We start from the raw sequence: 14,921 nt of genomic DNA on the forward strand, positions 1-14,921 counted from the left end.
TGGAAATCGGGTCATGGTTGGGATCAAGGCACAGAATATGGGGGTGGCAGTGGGTTCCACCTAAAATCGAGGTGCTCCTCTATCCCTGCTGGCCCTGACTACACCCCACCCCCAAAGCCCCAGAGAAATCCCACACACATGTCACTCCAGGAACAGGCCTAGCCCAGCCACTAGCCGAGGCTCTGGGTTTGGGACACTGGCTGAGGCTCTGGGTCCCAAGTAAGAGATTGGGATGGGGGCGGGGGTGGTGAGGGAGGAAGACGAAGGATTTCCTGATTACTCGACAAGCATAAACCCAGGCCTGAGCTTCAGTCCGGGCTCGGAAGACACGGGATCACAGTAAATCTCAGGTCTCTGTTTACTCCCTCCCCTCCCCCACCCCCTCCCCCACGACTCTCTCCTTCTGTCCTCTCTTATCTGACACCGATAAAGTGCGGGCTCTGAAAATGTGCGGTCACTCGAGAAGGGTGGGGCTACCAAAAAGCTTCTAGGAATGAATGACTCAGCCAAGGCTGAAAAGAGCCGCGTTGTCTAGATGTGTCCCTTTGCTCGCACACATCTCACAAAGAAAGCACTTTTATGATCTCTTTACCACCTCTGTTGACATATGGAGCGAGGCTGCAGGCCTGGGATTCCTGCTGCTTCTGGTTTTCTGTCTCCACCCCATCCCTGCTTGGGATGCCTGTGCTGTACTCCCTGCCCCGTGGAATTTCTCGGCTACCTCTGAGGACCCTCATCAAAGGGTCCCTTATCAAAAAGCCCAAGGGTCAAAATCCGTACCTCGGGGTACCCGTGTTTTGCTCTCCATGTCCTAACAAAATGGCTTAGGAGGACCACCGTGAGGTCTTTGTGGCTCCTACGTGAGGACCTTGGGTCAAGAAGAGGGAGATGAGGGGCTCGTGCTGTGCTGGTCACGTGGGCTGTTAATAAAGTCCACCACTGTTGAAGGCCCCTCTGTCTTGGTCCCACCAGGCCTCCCATTCCGGCCAGAGAGCTCCCAGGCCACCCCCAAACATCTGGCTTGCACGCACCTGCACTTAACCACCTGGAGGGCTTCCCGGCAGCATCTGATCGGCCAAGTGGCCTAATCTTCAAAGACGTGCTCCCAGGCCACAGCGGAGACATGAGCCCAGCATGCAAGGACTCTCTGATGTCCTTAACAGACCCACCAGAGTGAAAACGACCAGCGGCCGAGGTCAAGCATTATGTTTAAACACCAACGGTGGAATTTGCAAACGGGTAAATACCATATTGTGCGCAGAAGCCAAAGAATTTGTTCAAAAAAAAAGCTACTCAGTTTGTGTCAGGAGGAGGCCTTGGTTACAGAGCAACGGAGAAGGGCCAACAAAATACGGATTCCGGTGTTTCGTAAACCTACCAGGGCCGGGAGACTGAGTGAAACAGCTCTCCTGACACACAGAATAATTCCAGATGCTGAGGAGATAAATGAGGGGCTGTGGTCTGTGGAACATCAGAGAAAGCCAGTCCCCTCTTAGAGATGGAAGTTCAATGTGTTCAGAGGAACCGGGGATAGCCCAGACCCCTCCAGCTTGGACAGGCCGATGAGGTTACGTTAGGAAGAATCCCCATTCCATTCCACGCCCCACCTGCTCGGGTCAGATTTCAGCCTCCCGGAAGGGCTGCACACCTGTTCCGGGAGCACCAGGGCTGCCTCTCAGGTTCTCATGAACAAAGCTGGTGCGGCCAAGTGTCCGCTGGCCTCTGGCAGACCCAGGACAGTGGGATCCTGCATGCTGGGCTGTTGTGAAATCAAGCAGCTCTCCTCCCCCTTTCTGTGCGTACTCAGGGCTTTCTAGGGTTTTAGCAAAAGAGCCTTTTAGGAGGAGTTTGTCTCACTGTCCCCACCTCCATCGCGCGCTGGGAGGTCTGCCGCAGAAGGCAAATCTAAGCAACACGGATTACTGAGGCTCACCCTCCCTCCCCCAATGACGGAGCCTTCCTTACTGGGTCCAGCTGGTCTTGTTTAACTGTGTCTTCCCTGCAGCCCCCTCGGTGCTCATGCAAACGGAGTCATGGCTTTCAAATCCCCGTGGGGGCGGGGTCTGTGAACCCTAGCTTGGGCTTGAACAGACTCCCCCATTTCAAAAGGAATTAGACTTTTCTTTCTTAAAAGTGTCTTAGGAGGCAGTGTGTCTGGACTAGAGTCACAGATATAAGCAATTTTCAATCACAACGTAAGGTGTTAATAATGTCCTTCCGCTCATGCTCGCGTTGTTATAACGGGCTGAGAATTAACTCAATCTAAACAGTCATCTATAAAGCCATCATTTTCATTTAGAGAATATACAGATACTTTTGTAAAAGCTATTAAACACCTAGAAAACTTTATTTTAAAAAACCGTAACTGCCCTGCCCTCGAAGGGATTGAAAGAAATAATCCCAAATTTCTATAAACTGTAACACTCAATGTTAGACATTTGGTGGGACTAGCTTTGTTCATGAGAACATGAGAGACATCGCTGGTGCTCCCAGAAGAGGCAAATCTACTCCAAATCTACTCTGGCTTTAAACACCCACGAAAGGGTAGAAGAGATAGAAATTCTTGTTGGAGGAATTGATCACCTGCCTCCATGTCTATAACTGATCCATGGACACAAAACGCAGTCATTCAGATTCACTGGGAACCACCTATATTTTTGCAAGAATTTATGCTGGCCAAGACCTGGCAACCCAGGAATGGGTCTGGAGACCTTAATGTGTGCAGCCGACCCAACACTGCTCACAGCAGTCAGAGGTGAGTGCCAAAGTTTCTGCAAGGTTCCTGTATGGAGAGAATGCCTGTGTGGGGCAAATTTGACTTCTTCAACTGGCATTTATAGCAACTTGCCCATCCCATGCTCTACATCTCTGTGAGGGAAGCAAGATGGATATTAACCGCTTCACGAATACAAATACAGAAATTCAGGTGAGGTCAAAGAAAAGTTACCCATGGAACCATGCTATGCTCGATAGATAAACTCCAATTGTGCGATCAGTTCAGTCTCCCTATCGTAACCAGGTTCCCCTTGCATCTAAAGACTTTGAGACTAAGTTTAACATCACTTGCTTTGGGGCCAATTGGGAGCTGCCCAGAGCACGGGTGGACCAATGCTAAGTGTGGTCTGACAAATAACAGCTGGGGTCCAGCCAGGAACTTCTCCCCCGCCAACTCTACTCCACAAGGCAAGCCTTAAAATAGTACAGGGGAGGAAATCCTTCCATTTTTCAGCAGGGGACACTCACACCCCCACCGCCACTTTGCAAAGCCACCAAGGAGAAAACATCTTAGTACCAAGTTCAGGTGCCAGGTGGAGCAAAGTGGGCTCACTCAAAACACCACAATGCTAGTTTTGAAGCTACTGTTCTCTTGGCTTCAAGTCTATCCTTTTATCCTATGCTAAGATGCTAGGGGTTCAGGATTCTGCAAAGCACATTCCTGCTTTCCTCCCTGATAGGCTCTGCCCACAGGGGGTGTGGGGTTGGGGGGAGCTCTGAGGCTGAAAGAGGAGGAAGGAATTCTCTCCTGGTTTGCTTCCTGTTTACCCCTCTGTTGGCTTCCTGTCCCTGTCTGTTTCCACTGGCAACACTTCTTGTTCACTCAGACAGTGACAATTCCTTCCAGAAGCATTTGAGTCTAGTTTTTGGTTTTCTCAAGAATCACCGAACCAATGTCAGCCAAAGAGGTTCCCCTCCTCAGGTACCATCCCCACTGGAAATTTCCTCCGAGCTCACCAAAACCAACCAACCGAGGAGCATTCCCCAGCCCCCTGCCAAGTCTCAGAAATCTGAGATTTAGCCCACATGCCCCTTCTCCAAGCGCCTAGCTTTTAATAAGTCCAATATCTTCCCTTTGTTCCCCCAGCCTTGGGAACCCTTCTTCCTGCAGGTGTCTACTTCCACTAATACCCTCGGGTTCTCTTCCCACCTTTTCAGTTACCTGGTTGGTAATTCTTTCTATCAAATTATGTCCGGCATGGTAACTGGTGTGATTTCTGTGTCCTGCCTGGACTGGGGCTCATTCACCCTCAGTTAGGTTCTAAGCATTTCTGGCAGGAACTAGAGCCTGGAGCTTCCCAACCCCATCCGACTGTGATGCTGGAGGGGGTGTACCTGCCCACCCACGGCCCACATCGAGATCTGGTTTATCTCAGCCCACCTCTGCATAAGCAGGGGCAAGTTCCCATTTAAAGGACATAGTGAATTTTGCAGCAAATGGAGCTTCATTGCTGTACAGTCTTGGAGGGGGTGACTGCAGGGACTCCCTGCTAAATGCTTGAATGTTTCTCCTTGCTGGCTAGAAGGGAGCTGTATGGAAGTATCCTCATCATGGGTTTTCGAGAGAAGATGATCTTGTTATAGTTTGCAGTGGGATTTTCTCTGGAATCCGTATGAAAGTGCCTTGGCTCTGGGATAGTGGTGGGACCCACGGCCGGTATGGAGTATGAGCTCCACACTGATAACATGGTCTCCGACCTCACGTCCTTCAACGCCAAGTTTCCAGAGCACTTAGATGACTTTCTCCTTTTCAGCTGCGTGATGTTGGCCAGCTTGCTCTGCCTCGATGCCCGCTGGTTTTGCTCGAGTCCTTGCGTGCCTTCCAGATCTCTAACTTTGCTTTTCTCGATGAGTCTTTTCACCATCGGGGACACATATGTGACATAGGCTGGCCAAGGGTTGTGTTTCTCGAGCACACTCTGGGGAAGCCCGATGTTCTCTGTGAGCTCTACCAGCAAAGAGAAATACAGGTGATTTAGAGGCGCTTACATACAATGATCCAGTTCTTCTTAGAATTGGAGGGTATCGGAACCACGTTTTGAATTTTTCCCCATTGCGCGAAATTGGCCTTACACCTCTTGTATTGAGTGGGAATAAAATCAAAGCCATAGATAGGAGACAGAATGACGTTCCATGGGGTATATCAATTAAAGAACAGCATGGTGGTAAAGGGCAGGGAACTTGGCAGTCCAGCAGGCTTGCCTTCAGACCTTTGAATAATATTAAATTGTTTACGCTCTGGACTTCTATTTCTTTTCCACCAACGAAAATGGTTACCAGGAGGCCATTGTAAGGATTAAATAAAGCAATATATTTTAAGGGCTTGGAACAGCTCAGTTTAGGGCCTGAAAGCATGGGCTCTCCAATTAGACTGGTTGAGTCCAAACTCCTTCTATACCTTCACAATCGCTGTGAACCTGAGAAGCCCCTTCGCCTTTCTAAACCTTAACTACCTTGTGTGTAAAATCGTGGTTAGAATATAATCAACTTTGGGGCGCCTGGGTGGCACAGCGGTTGGGCGTCTGCCTTCAGCTCAGGGCGTGATCCCGGCGTTCTGGGATCGAGCCCCACATCAGGCTTCTCCGCTGGGAGCCTGCTTCTTCCTCTCCCACTCCCCCTGCTTGTGTTCCCTCTCTCGCTGCCTGTCTATCTCTGTCAAATAAATAAATAAATAAAATCTTTTAAAATAAATAAATAAATAAATAAATAAATAAATAAATAAATAAAATCTTTTTAAAAAAAAGAATATAATCAACTTCATAGAGCCTTTTGTGGGTTAAAGGAAAGAAGTTACGTAAAGCTTTGTGCACCATACCTGATCTGTAATAATCAGTAAATGGTAACTGTGAACATTTTGGCTATCTCTCCTCCCCTGTACTGTTTTATTTAATCCCCCAGTTAACTGACAATGGGACCGAGGCTGACCAGCTTGCACAACTAGCAAACGGTGAGTTTGAACTCAAATCTAACGGGCTCCGAAATCCATAAGCTTTTCACTATAGTGCTGGCCAGAAGTTTTGGGTATTTAGGGTAGGGAGGCTCTACTAGAAAATTCTATTCATGAGGTTACCAAGCATCTTCCTTTGTAGATACCAAATCATTGGCACATTGGTCCTTCCCTCTTCCCTCTGCAGCTTCACTCTGGCTAGCAGAAATGCCTCATGATTTCTCTCCTGATAGTGCTACGTTGCCTGTTTTCTCAAATTGTGCATACTTCGATCATTTCCATAGGGGTTTGGGAAGCAAGGAAGTTAAAAGGCTGATCTTGCCATCTTCAACCTAAATTCCGTGAAAAACACTATCGCTGGGGATAATCAGAGAAAATTCAGATGGTGCAGTTATTCCCAGGCTGCCCTGTGGACATTCAGGAGCTGGAGCTCATCTAGGGACAGATCTGTCAGTAAGGAATGTGCTGTGAAAGGCTCCAAATCCCTGCAAGAGTTGTGTATGATTCTGCCTGAGGAAGGCAAGATGTGTGACATCACCTCTCACCAAAAAAATGCACATCGAAGCTTCCAAGTGAGGACTCGATGGTTCATCTTTGTCTCCTCCAAGCAAATGCAAAATGCAAAGATCTAGGGGCGCCCGGCTGGCTCAGTCAGTAGAGTATACACGCAACTCTTGGTCTAGGGGTCGTGAGTTCAAGCCCCATGTTGGGTGTAGAGATTACTTAAAAATAAAGTTTAAAAAAAAACTACAAAGATCTTGCAGGTTAAGGCATTTGCTTGTATGTGGCACAAACTATACTCGTCTGGAACATAATGAAGAGCAGCCCCCCTTCATCTCCCCGGCATGCTGTAAACTCCCACCTGTGTAACATGAGGGGCCGCCCTGAGCCCTACTTCTACGTCTTCCCCACCCAGACCTCTCAGCTTTAGCGCTCAACTCCAACAGGAGCTCCCATGGCTAAGATCCCAAGCCCTACCTTCTTCTGTCTTTATCTTTCTTGCACCAATCACCTCCATCACTAAAGAGTTCTTCACATCGAAGTCCCAAAGACCTTGGGGAAAATAACACTTGTTAGCCAGCGCTGCTCCAGAGGGGCCTGAGAAGAGGACGCATTCTCCATGGAGTTGAGGGGGGGCTAGGCGGGCTCAAGACAAGAGGTCACAGGAAACGTCATTTTCTCTACCAGGATCCAAGCATGGTCATGTTACTGGGCCGAGTTTCTGCCTCCTGGTGGCACTTCTCAGCCGGCATCGGGGGGCAGGTGGTCACACATGTGAGCAGTTTGATGGGAATGGGGGGTCTAGTGGTTCTCAAACGGGAGAGTCCATCTGCCCAGAGGGCTTGTTAAAGCACAGAGTGCTGAGTCCCACCTCCAGAGTTCCTGATTCAACAGTCAACGCTCTAAACCAGAGGTGGGGAGGGAAATATGGACGGGCTGTAAGGTTTTATTAGTAAATCCCAGTGACAAGAAATAGGTCCGGGAGATCTCTGTAGGTCCTTTCCAGTTGTCAGACTGGACAATGCACCTCTGAGAATTTGTAGCCAAGAACTCGTGATTTTGTACGCCCCGTTTGGCCATCCCTGTGACCCTTGAGCATTTGAAATGCCGTGGAGCATTCCCACTGTCACCTGCCAAGGTCAGTGAAAAGTCTCAGATGGTTTTTCACAAGTTCCCCGGGTGATGTTGGCGCTGTGGGTCAGGAGGCCACACTTTGAGAATCACCAGTCTAGGGCAGTGCTTCTCAAGCTTTAGCGAGCACTGACATTGCCTGGAGAGCTTGTTAAAACACAGACACCCGGGCCCACCCACCCTGCAATTCTGACTTAGTAGGTCTGCTTGGGAGACCTGGGAATTCGCATTTCCAAGAAGCTCCCAGGTAAGGCTGCTGGTCTGACGACCACACACGGAGTAATGCTGCTTTAACTGAATAATGATTCTTCGGGTTTCTTTCCACAGCAGCATCTGCAGGAGTTGAATTGCTCGTGTGTGAAACATTCCCCTGAGATAAGCAAATTCCCAGGTTTTCCACCTCCTTTTTTTTCACCTAACCAAGGAACCGCTATGGTATGCGAGTAGGTTACTGACAAGGGCAACCTTAAATCTCACTATATTTCTAAAGTAAGTTATTCCCAATGTCAGCTTTTTATTATAACACACCTAACAAAGGATAGCATCCTAGACATTTATTCGTACTCTTTAAAAAAAAAAAAAAAGGCTATCTTTTGGTCAAACCTGCCCAGATCCAGACCTTAGGGAGTCCCTACTGTTCCATCGTAATGACAATCTTTCATGACAACACAGTCTTGGGAGAATTCACAGGTTAGGGAAGAAATAATGTTCACATAGACCTCTAGCCTAGGTAATAATAAACAACAACAAAAGAAAGTTCTATATCTCCTTCTAAGACCCACCATGGATCTCAGGATTGCAGGCCACCCATCCCAAGTCCCCAGTAATGTAGAGGTTATCACCCCAGTGCTCACCCAGCATTCCTGTTCACCTCCAATGGGAGAGACTTCTTGACTTAGCCCCCGTATCTGCAGAACTTTTGGAAATGTACGATAGGATTAATCCATCACGGTAGATGATGGGAAAATGTTTTCAATTCATGACATTTAGGGAATTTTGGATAATGCCTATCATCCTTGCTTCTAAGTTTCTAGCTAATAAACCCTGAAGCCTCAAAGAGGCTCAGTTCTTAGCGAACCGTTTGTTTCAATGCCCACGCGCATCCAGATAACCCAACATCTTGCTCAAAGCCTCTCACCATATCTCACGGGACCCCCTAGGCTAACCTTCTGTGGCTGATAAACAATTCTATAGAATGGTAGGTTTTTGCCGTACCTGCTGATGCAGGAGCCAGGGAACCACAAACCCAAGGCAGGGAATGTTTGAGAAGGCCTCAGAACTCATGGGAAGGACTTGTTTGTTTGAAAATAAAGGAGACAAATAGTTGACATTAAGTCTGAAGACAAGCTGTGGGCTTTTATAATTTCCTTCAACTCCGGCACAAAGGTTCCATTTTGCCTCCCTATAAATGAAATGCAAACCAGCAGTCTACAGACAGAAACAGCATTGATGGGAGGGGCAGGAGGCATAACATTGAAGTGGGTTTCTTGTTTCTCCTACAGGCACAAATGCCTATGTTCAATCCACTGGGTTTTCAAGCCCAGCTCCTCCCACCCCAACCCATCTCTTGTCCCACCATTTCCAGAATCTCATCTGATATGCCGGACTTGGCTTACGTAAATTCAAAGGAGTGACACTTACCTAGAATCTGACACAAATTTGTGACCTTGATCATGTTCCTTAATGTCTTAGGACCTCCATTATCTCACTTGGGAGATAAAGACGAATCTCTGTCCTGTTTCTCTCACAGAGGTGATGGCTGTTATAGTAAACTGTCCAGAAACTAAAGTGCTTCTAAATCAACCATCCTCCAACTTGGCTGCACATTGGAATTACTGGGGATCTTTTAAAGATTCATATGCCTGGCTCCCACCTGCAGCTTTGTGATTTAGTTGGAATGGGATGGAATACAGCCATCAGAATTTAAAAGCTTGGCTCTAATGTGCAGCAAGGTTGGGGAACCAGTGTTCTAGAAACCAAATCAAAAGACACCGAAGATGTATAGGGTATTTGCTACTTAGAAATAGGAAGCAGGTTTGGGAGATCATTCAGTCCTTTGCAGTTTTAAAGACATGCTTTCATTGAAGGATTCTTGCATGTATACGTATAAATATATACATGGTACTGAATGTCAGCGGCCTTTAAACATTTAAAAGGACCATAGTGCATTTCCACTACCACCTGCCAATACCAGAATTTACCTGGATCAAAGGACAGCCAGAGCCTTAAAATACTGAGCTAGGAAAACTGGCTGCGGATGGTATCCTCATGCAAAGCTAAGCTCTCCCTCTGTCTGTGGCCACAAGCTGCATCCTTATCTCAGGAAACCATCTTGCAAAGGGATTTTGTGGATTCCAGGCAAGACTGATGGATGAGTGCACTGATAGAAGTCAACCCCACTCAGACTTTCTAGCCCACTAATGCTGCGGACTTAACGCCATTTGCACACTCATGATGGGCAAAACATTATCTTAATCTAGAGTTTCCTAAACCATGTCCCATAGAATGCAAGAGTCTCTCAAGATGTTAATTGGTGTTACTTAAAAAGGGGGGAAATAAGGTCACCCTGTAAGGCTACATAGATTGTGTAATCCAGGGGGCATAGCAGGACTGCCCTCAGTCAGGGAAGTTTGAAGAATGATCTGTTAAACAAATTCCTTTAGGGCAGCACTTCTCAGAGACTCTAATACACTACCTTGCTCTGTAACCCTCTAAAAGGGACATTGCTATGCAGTATCCCCTCATCTCATTTGACCAGGGCCTCATGCATCCGTCCATCCATTCATTCACTAGGTAGAGCAGACCATGGAACTAGTAAGCAGTAGACGTTGGTGTGCATTCTAAAGCAATGTCCTCCTGCATCTTTGTTTTGGAACTTAGAGCATCAGAGGCAGTGATGACATAAGAAGATGGAAGGTTGAACTTGCTCAAGGTAGAGCCAGCTCTTCAACGACACTTCCTCTGAAATCAGCCTCAGAAGCTCAGTCCCACGAAAGCGTCCATACCGAGAAGAACAAGTCAGCGTGAGGGCCTTGTGCTCCATTGGAAACTAGACCTATCTTCCTCTGTTCAGCCTCATTCCTCTCTCCCCTGCTCCAGTCTACAGGCGTCTTGTCTTGCCTGCATCTCATCTCGCTCTCTTCTCCTCGAGCCATACCTACGAGTCTTGTCTGGCCCCAGAAGGAGAACAATTTCCCAAACGGGAAACTGATGTGGGGTGTTATTTCACCTGTACCTGCTATCCCCTACCCCCACCTCGCATATCCTCCCTTGCCCTCTGTTTCCTTTTCTGCCCTCTGGCTACTCTTCATTTATTTTGGATGCAGAGGAAGCTGCCACTTAGACTATTAGCATCTTGGAAGGTTTATCTCTAAGATCAGCAGAAATGCTCCTGGGGGTAAATCACCTTGGTACAGTGTGTGGTTGACATGTTGACTCCATCCCAAGTGGCCTGCCCAGGAGACACACAGAGCCCCCTCTTACAGGGCAAATGCACGCTCTGACCCCCTGCATTCCAGGGAAATAGAGCGCACATCTAACAAGCTTCCCATTAGCCCTGCCTCAACGTGACTCTCTCCACCTCTCAACCCTGCCCCATCCTGTGGACGCTATGGAAACTCTTGTCGTAGCCTCACTTCTACCTGTTGGGCTCTAGGGGGATACACACACGATAATGGTTTGATGTGTCCTTAAGGACACTGATGCTGGGGAGCATGGGGAAACCTAGAACTCTTAAGACAGAGGAGAGTGAAAGTGGGGAGAGGCAAGCTGGTCTCCCCCTCTCCTTACGCAACAATGTGCTGGCCACCTTTCCATCCTCATCTCTGCCTCTCCCCAAACACCTACACTCCACTCCAAAGAGAGGAGAAACAAGCCCATTACTGCACTCTGTTAAGTTGAACATGACAGGCAGCATAGTTGGTAGTTGTCAGCATGTCCTAACATAGACCATGCCTCTCTCTGGGGGAAGCAACTATCTCTACCTACATCTGGGGTGGGGAGATGGGAGTCTAATCAGAATTGCCCATCTTCTAACACAGACCTGACATTACTGATTCACCATGTATGGTGGAGTGGGAGGGGGATACACTGCTTCTCGAAAATGCTTCTGTCCTCTACATATTTTCTCTAACGATTATGTATGTACCTTGAGAGACACAGAGTGGAAATAAAGTTCCGGTACCTATGGCCAAGCAATATCAGTTCATTCATTCATGCATGCATTCAACATTGAGTTCCAAACACTACATTTAATGTGTGCAGGTTGCATTCACCCAAAACACCTTATGAATTCTCCACATTCGCCTCTTGCTTTGGGTCTACCCTCCTCAATGTCGAAGGCTTACAAGGCAAATTTGTTTTCTGTGCCAATAACAAATCAAACAAGAATAATCATGTCTTCTTCATCATCAAGAAAAAAAAGCAGAGAAGTCTCTGTGCAGAGGCCAAGGCAAATCCCAGGAGCCACTCTGCAGATGGAGATGGTTACTGAGCGTCTCCACGTACCAGGTGAGTGCTGGACACACTAAGCAGAATGAGACACAGCCTTGGGTCAAGGAACTCACAGCCCCTTGAGGAAGACAGACCACAAGCTTCCTAGCTCAGCCTGGGTGGGGACAGATGTCAAGAAACAGATTCAAGAAGGGAAGATGTGTTTGTGCTGAGTCTTGAAAGACAAGGGAAATGATGGTCAACAGGCATGGCTTAAACACCGGCCTTAATGTTTTCAAATGTTGAGTGATGTGCTCAGGGCCCACATTCTTCTTCCAGTATGCAGATCACAGAGGCTGTTTGCAAATGGTACCCTTTCTCCATATAAACTACAGTGTTGAGTCAGCTAAATGAACATTTCACAAATTCACTACAGGAAGAATCACTGGGCACTGTATACCTATCAGGTAGAGCTATGGATCTGAATTTTATATTTACCAAAGGTCTATTCAGTCATAAATATTAAAATTTCCATTTTAAGATGTAATATGAAGACCCATTAGGCACAAAGCACATGCGGTCATATTATCTATAGATCAAGTTCCAAATCTTAACATCAAATTTCCAGAACAAGCCAAACAGGCATAATCAGAGGAGAGCTTTTCAACCTTTTCCTTCCATGGACATTCTGGGGACACTTGTACATGGATAAGCTAGACAGGTAGGAAAGATGTGGAAAAACAGGCAGCAAGAAGTAATCTTATAATTTCATGTTCAGGAAACCAAATATGAAAGGCTGTCAGTGATTTGCGTTCAAAGACCTTCTCTCTGCCTGACGGCTGGCTCATGAGCCATGGGACTATGAAAATGTGTGGCCCCACGATGTTTAATCAATCAGAAAGAGGAAGTCCTGCTTCACTGAAACAATGGGGCATTGTGAACCTAGAGAACACATGGGGGAAACAGGCAGGCATTTCCCAGGACTGGCCTCCATCAATGGGCCAGGCCACCCCCTTTTGAAATGCTCAGAGCACTAGGAATCCAGGCCAGTGTTTGTTTTGAAGAAGGTGACTTGCATTTGAGCTTGGCTTTGAAGCAAAGCACTAAAGTGGCTGCCTTTTATAAGACTCGATTATCCCATCAGCCTACTGAGAGCATGTCCTCAGTATCACAGAGTTACCCCAGTTCATGCCAGCATGTGAGAAAATCCATGCATCGCACGTTGCTTGCACCCAACTCTTGGGCCACAGACAACTCTCAATTACAATTAAATCAAAGGCCTCTGATGTCTGGGGTGGAGCTGTCCTCAGCCGAACCACAATCCAAACAAATCATCCTCCTGAAAGCTAAGAGTATGACTGTGCTTTGTCCCGGATCTCCTCATTCATAGCCAGCAACAACTTTAGACCTAAAACGACTTATAAATGCAAACAAAGCAAAAGGAAGAGGTGACATTTGGGACTGAGGCAAAGGAAGGAAAGCTTTGAAGATGGATACACAGCACATTTACAGGTGGAAGGTGGGGTGAAGAAGGCTAATTTCAATGCTGTGCCAAGATAGCTCTATCGGATTAGTATAGTCCGGTATCCTTCCTGCATGTGGCCAGCCCCTGCGTGCACGAACAGATTATGGGGAGGAATCACAACAAATCATCACCTTTCCTAGAAGAGCAATTCAAGGCATGTGTCATCGATGATGGCCAGTTGTATCTTGCTGTGTTTATTTGCATGTGACCTCATAACAGAAATTATACATCAGCCTTATAGAAAGTATAGAAAAGATTATTTTTTAATCTCAGAATCCCATTTACCAACACACAACATTTATCTGTGCTCTCATTCTTGGCTTACAGGGTGATGGCCACCAAAGGCACATACCCTTCTGAATCCATCATTGTTGTCCTAACATTAAGATTCTATTTTCTTATGTTCTTAGAGTCCTCATGGTTATTTTAGAGGCTGCTTAGTGATCCATCAAGTGAATGAACTATTATGAATCATGCCTGCATTTGGGAATTTTAAGGTGTTCCAATTTTAGCCGCTGTAAGCGATGGCAGTGTCTTTTAAAATGGAGAATTCATTGGTGCCCTTCTGTTATTTATAAACCCGTATATCGCAAGGTGCTCGGGAAACGTTGGTTGCTGGTTTTTAGTCTCCCAAAGATCTCAGTACTGCCAAAGCCACTCCCCTCTCAACCCTGAGAGGTGATTTGTGTCTTCCCTGTTCCCCTGTCTTCATGGACAAAGAGCAATTAGGACATTTGAGGCCACGGTCTCTACCGTGAGTGAGGGGTCCTACCATCTCCAAGGTCTTTCATTCACTGGAGCACAACCCATAGTGATGAGGTCAGAAAATAATACAAAAATCTGTGAGCGACTTCTCCCAGTGCCAAAATGAGGCAGACTTCAGGCAGGAGAACTGAAGCTAAAACCCCCCTCTGCCACCCCATCTGGAAGGGTCGGGAGAGAAGTTAAAAAGAATCAGCTCCCTGGGGACAAGACCAGCCCTGCACAGGGAAATTGCCCCCAAAAAGCAGTCTGCATGCTGCAATGCTTCAAGACTGTATGTGCAAGCAAGGAGATAGCAATGAAATCAATTAAAAAATACTCTATATTTTCAAGGTAGAGTGCCTAGAGCTCAAGCTGTAGGAGCCAAGTGAAAGCCACTCAACAACTGTCTCCAAACAAGGAGGTATGAAATATTCCAGCCAACTGTCAAGACACTGGGTGGCTGCAGAAGGAACCAAGAACCTCAAAAAGCAAACCAATTGCCTGTAAAAGCACAATGAGCAAGAGCCATTTAGTGAAGGGGCCACCAATTCCAACTTCCCAATCCACCGTCCAGCTGTAATGAGACCATTCCAGTGAAATCGCTCCCAATTGAAGTCATATATGCTCTTGATAAGGTCCTTGAGTCATCAAGAAATTGTCAAATTGTGTGCCCTATTTTCTAGTGAGAATGCAAGGAAGTATGAAAAAGATCTTTCCAAAGTTTACAAGTTTCCTCCAGCAATGTGCAAAGGAGAGGGTGCCGTGAACTTGGGAACGTCCATATTTGTTCTCTGAAAAGTGACTGAATAGAAAGGGCGGGCCTCCCTGGTTATATGGGTTGACAAAAGTGGTCCCTTTTGTTCTTGC

The 14,921-nt window shown here is 46.9% G+C and overlaps 1 protein-coding gene across 2 annotated transcripts in view; it reads right to left on the reverse strand.

The window, feature by feature from the left end:
- Nucleotides 1-2,553: 2,553 nt before the first annotated feature.
- Nucleotides 2,554-14,921, reverse strand: part of CDRT4 (CMT1A duplicated region transcript 4) — a 38,295-nt gene continuing 25,927 nt past the window's right edge. Inside the window, exons 3-4 of one of the 2 annotated variants that reach the window (XM_040630061.1) lie at nucleotides 6,701-6,775; nucleotides 2,554-4,723 (exon numbers count right to left, since the gene is read on the reverse strand). In XM_040630061.1, the coding sequence (XP_040485995.1) occupies nucleotides 4,266-4,723; nucleotides 6,701-6,775 (533 nt within the window). In that variant the 3' untranslated portion in view covers nucleotides 2,554-4,265. The remainder of the gene's footprint in view (nucleotides 4,724-6,700; nucleotides 6,776-14,921) is intronic. The other variant, XM_040630062.1, reaches the window with a different exon arrangement.

This window comes from Ursus maritimus, unplaced genomic scaffold, assembly GCF_017311325.1.
Source record: "Ursus maritimus isolate PB19 unplaced genomic scaffold, ASM1731132v1 scaffold_14, whole genome shotgun sequence".
NCBI classification, from domain to species: Eukaryota; Metazoa; Chordata; class Mammalia; order Carnivora; family Ursidae; genus Ursus; species Ursus maritimus.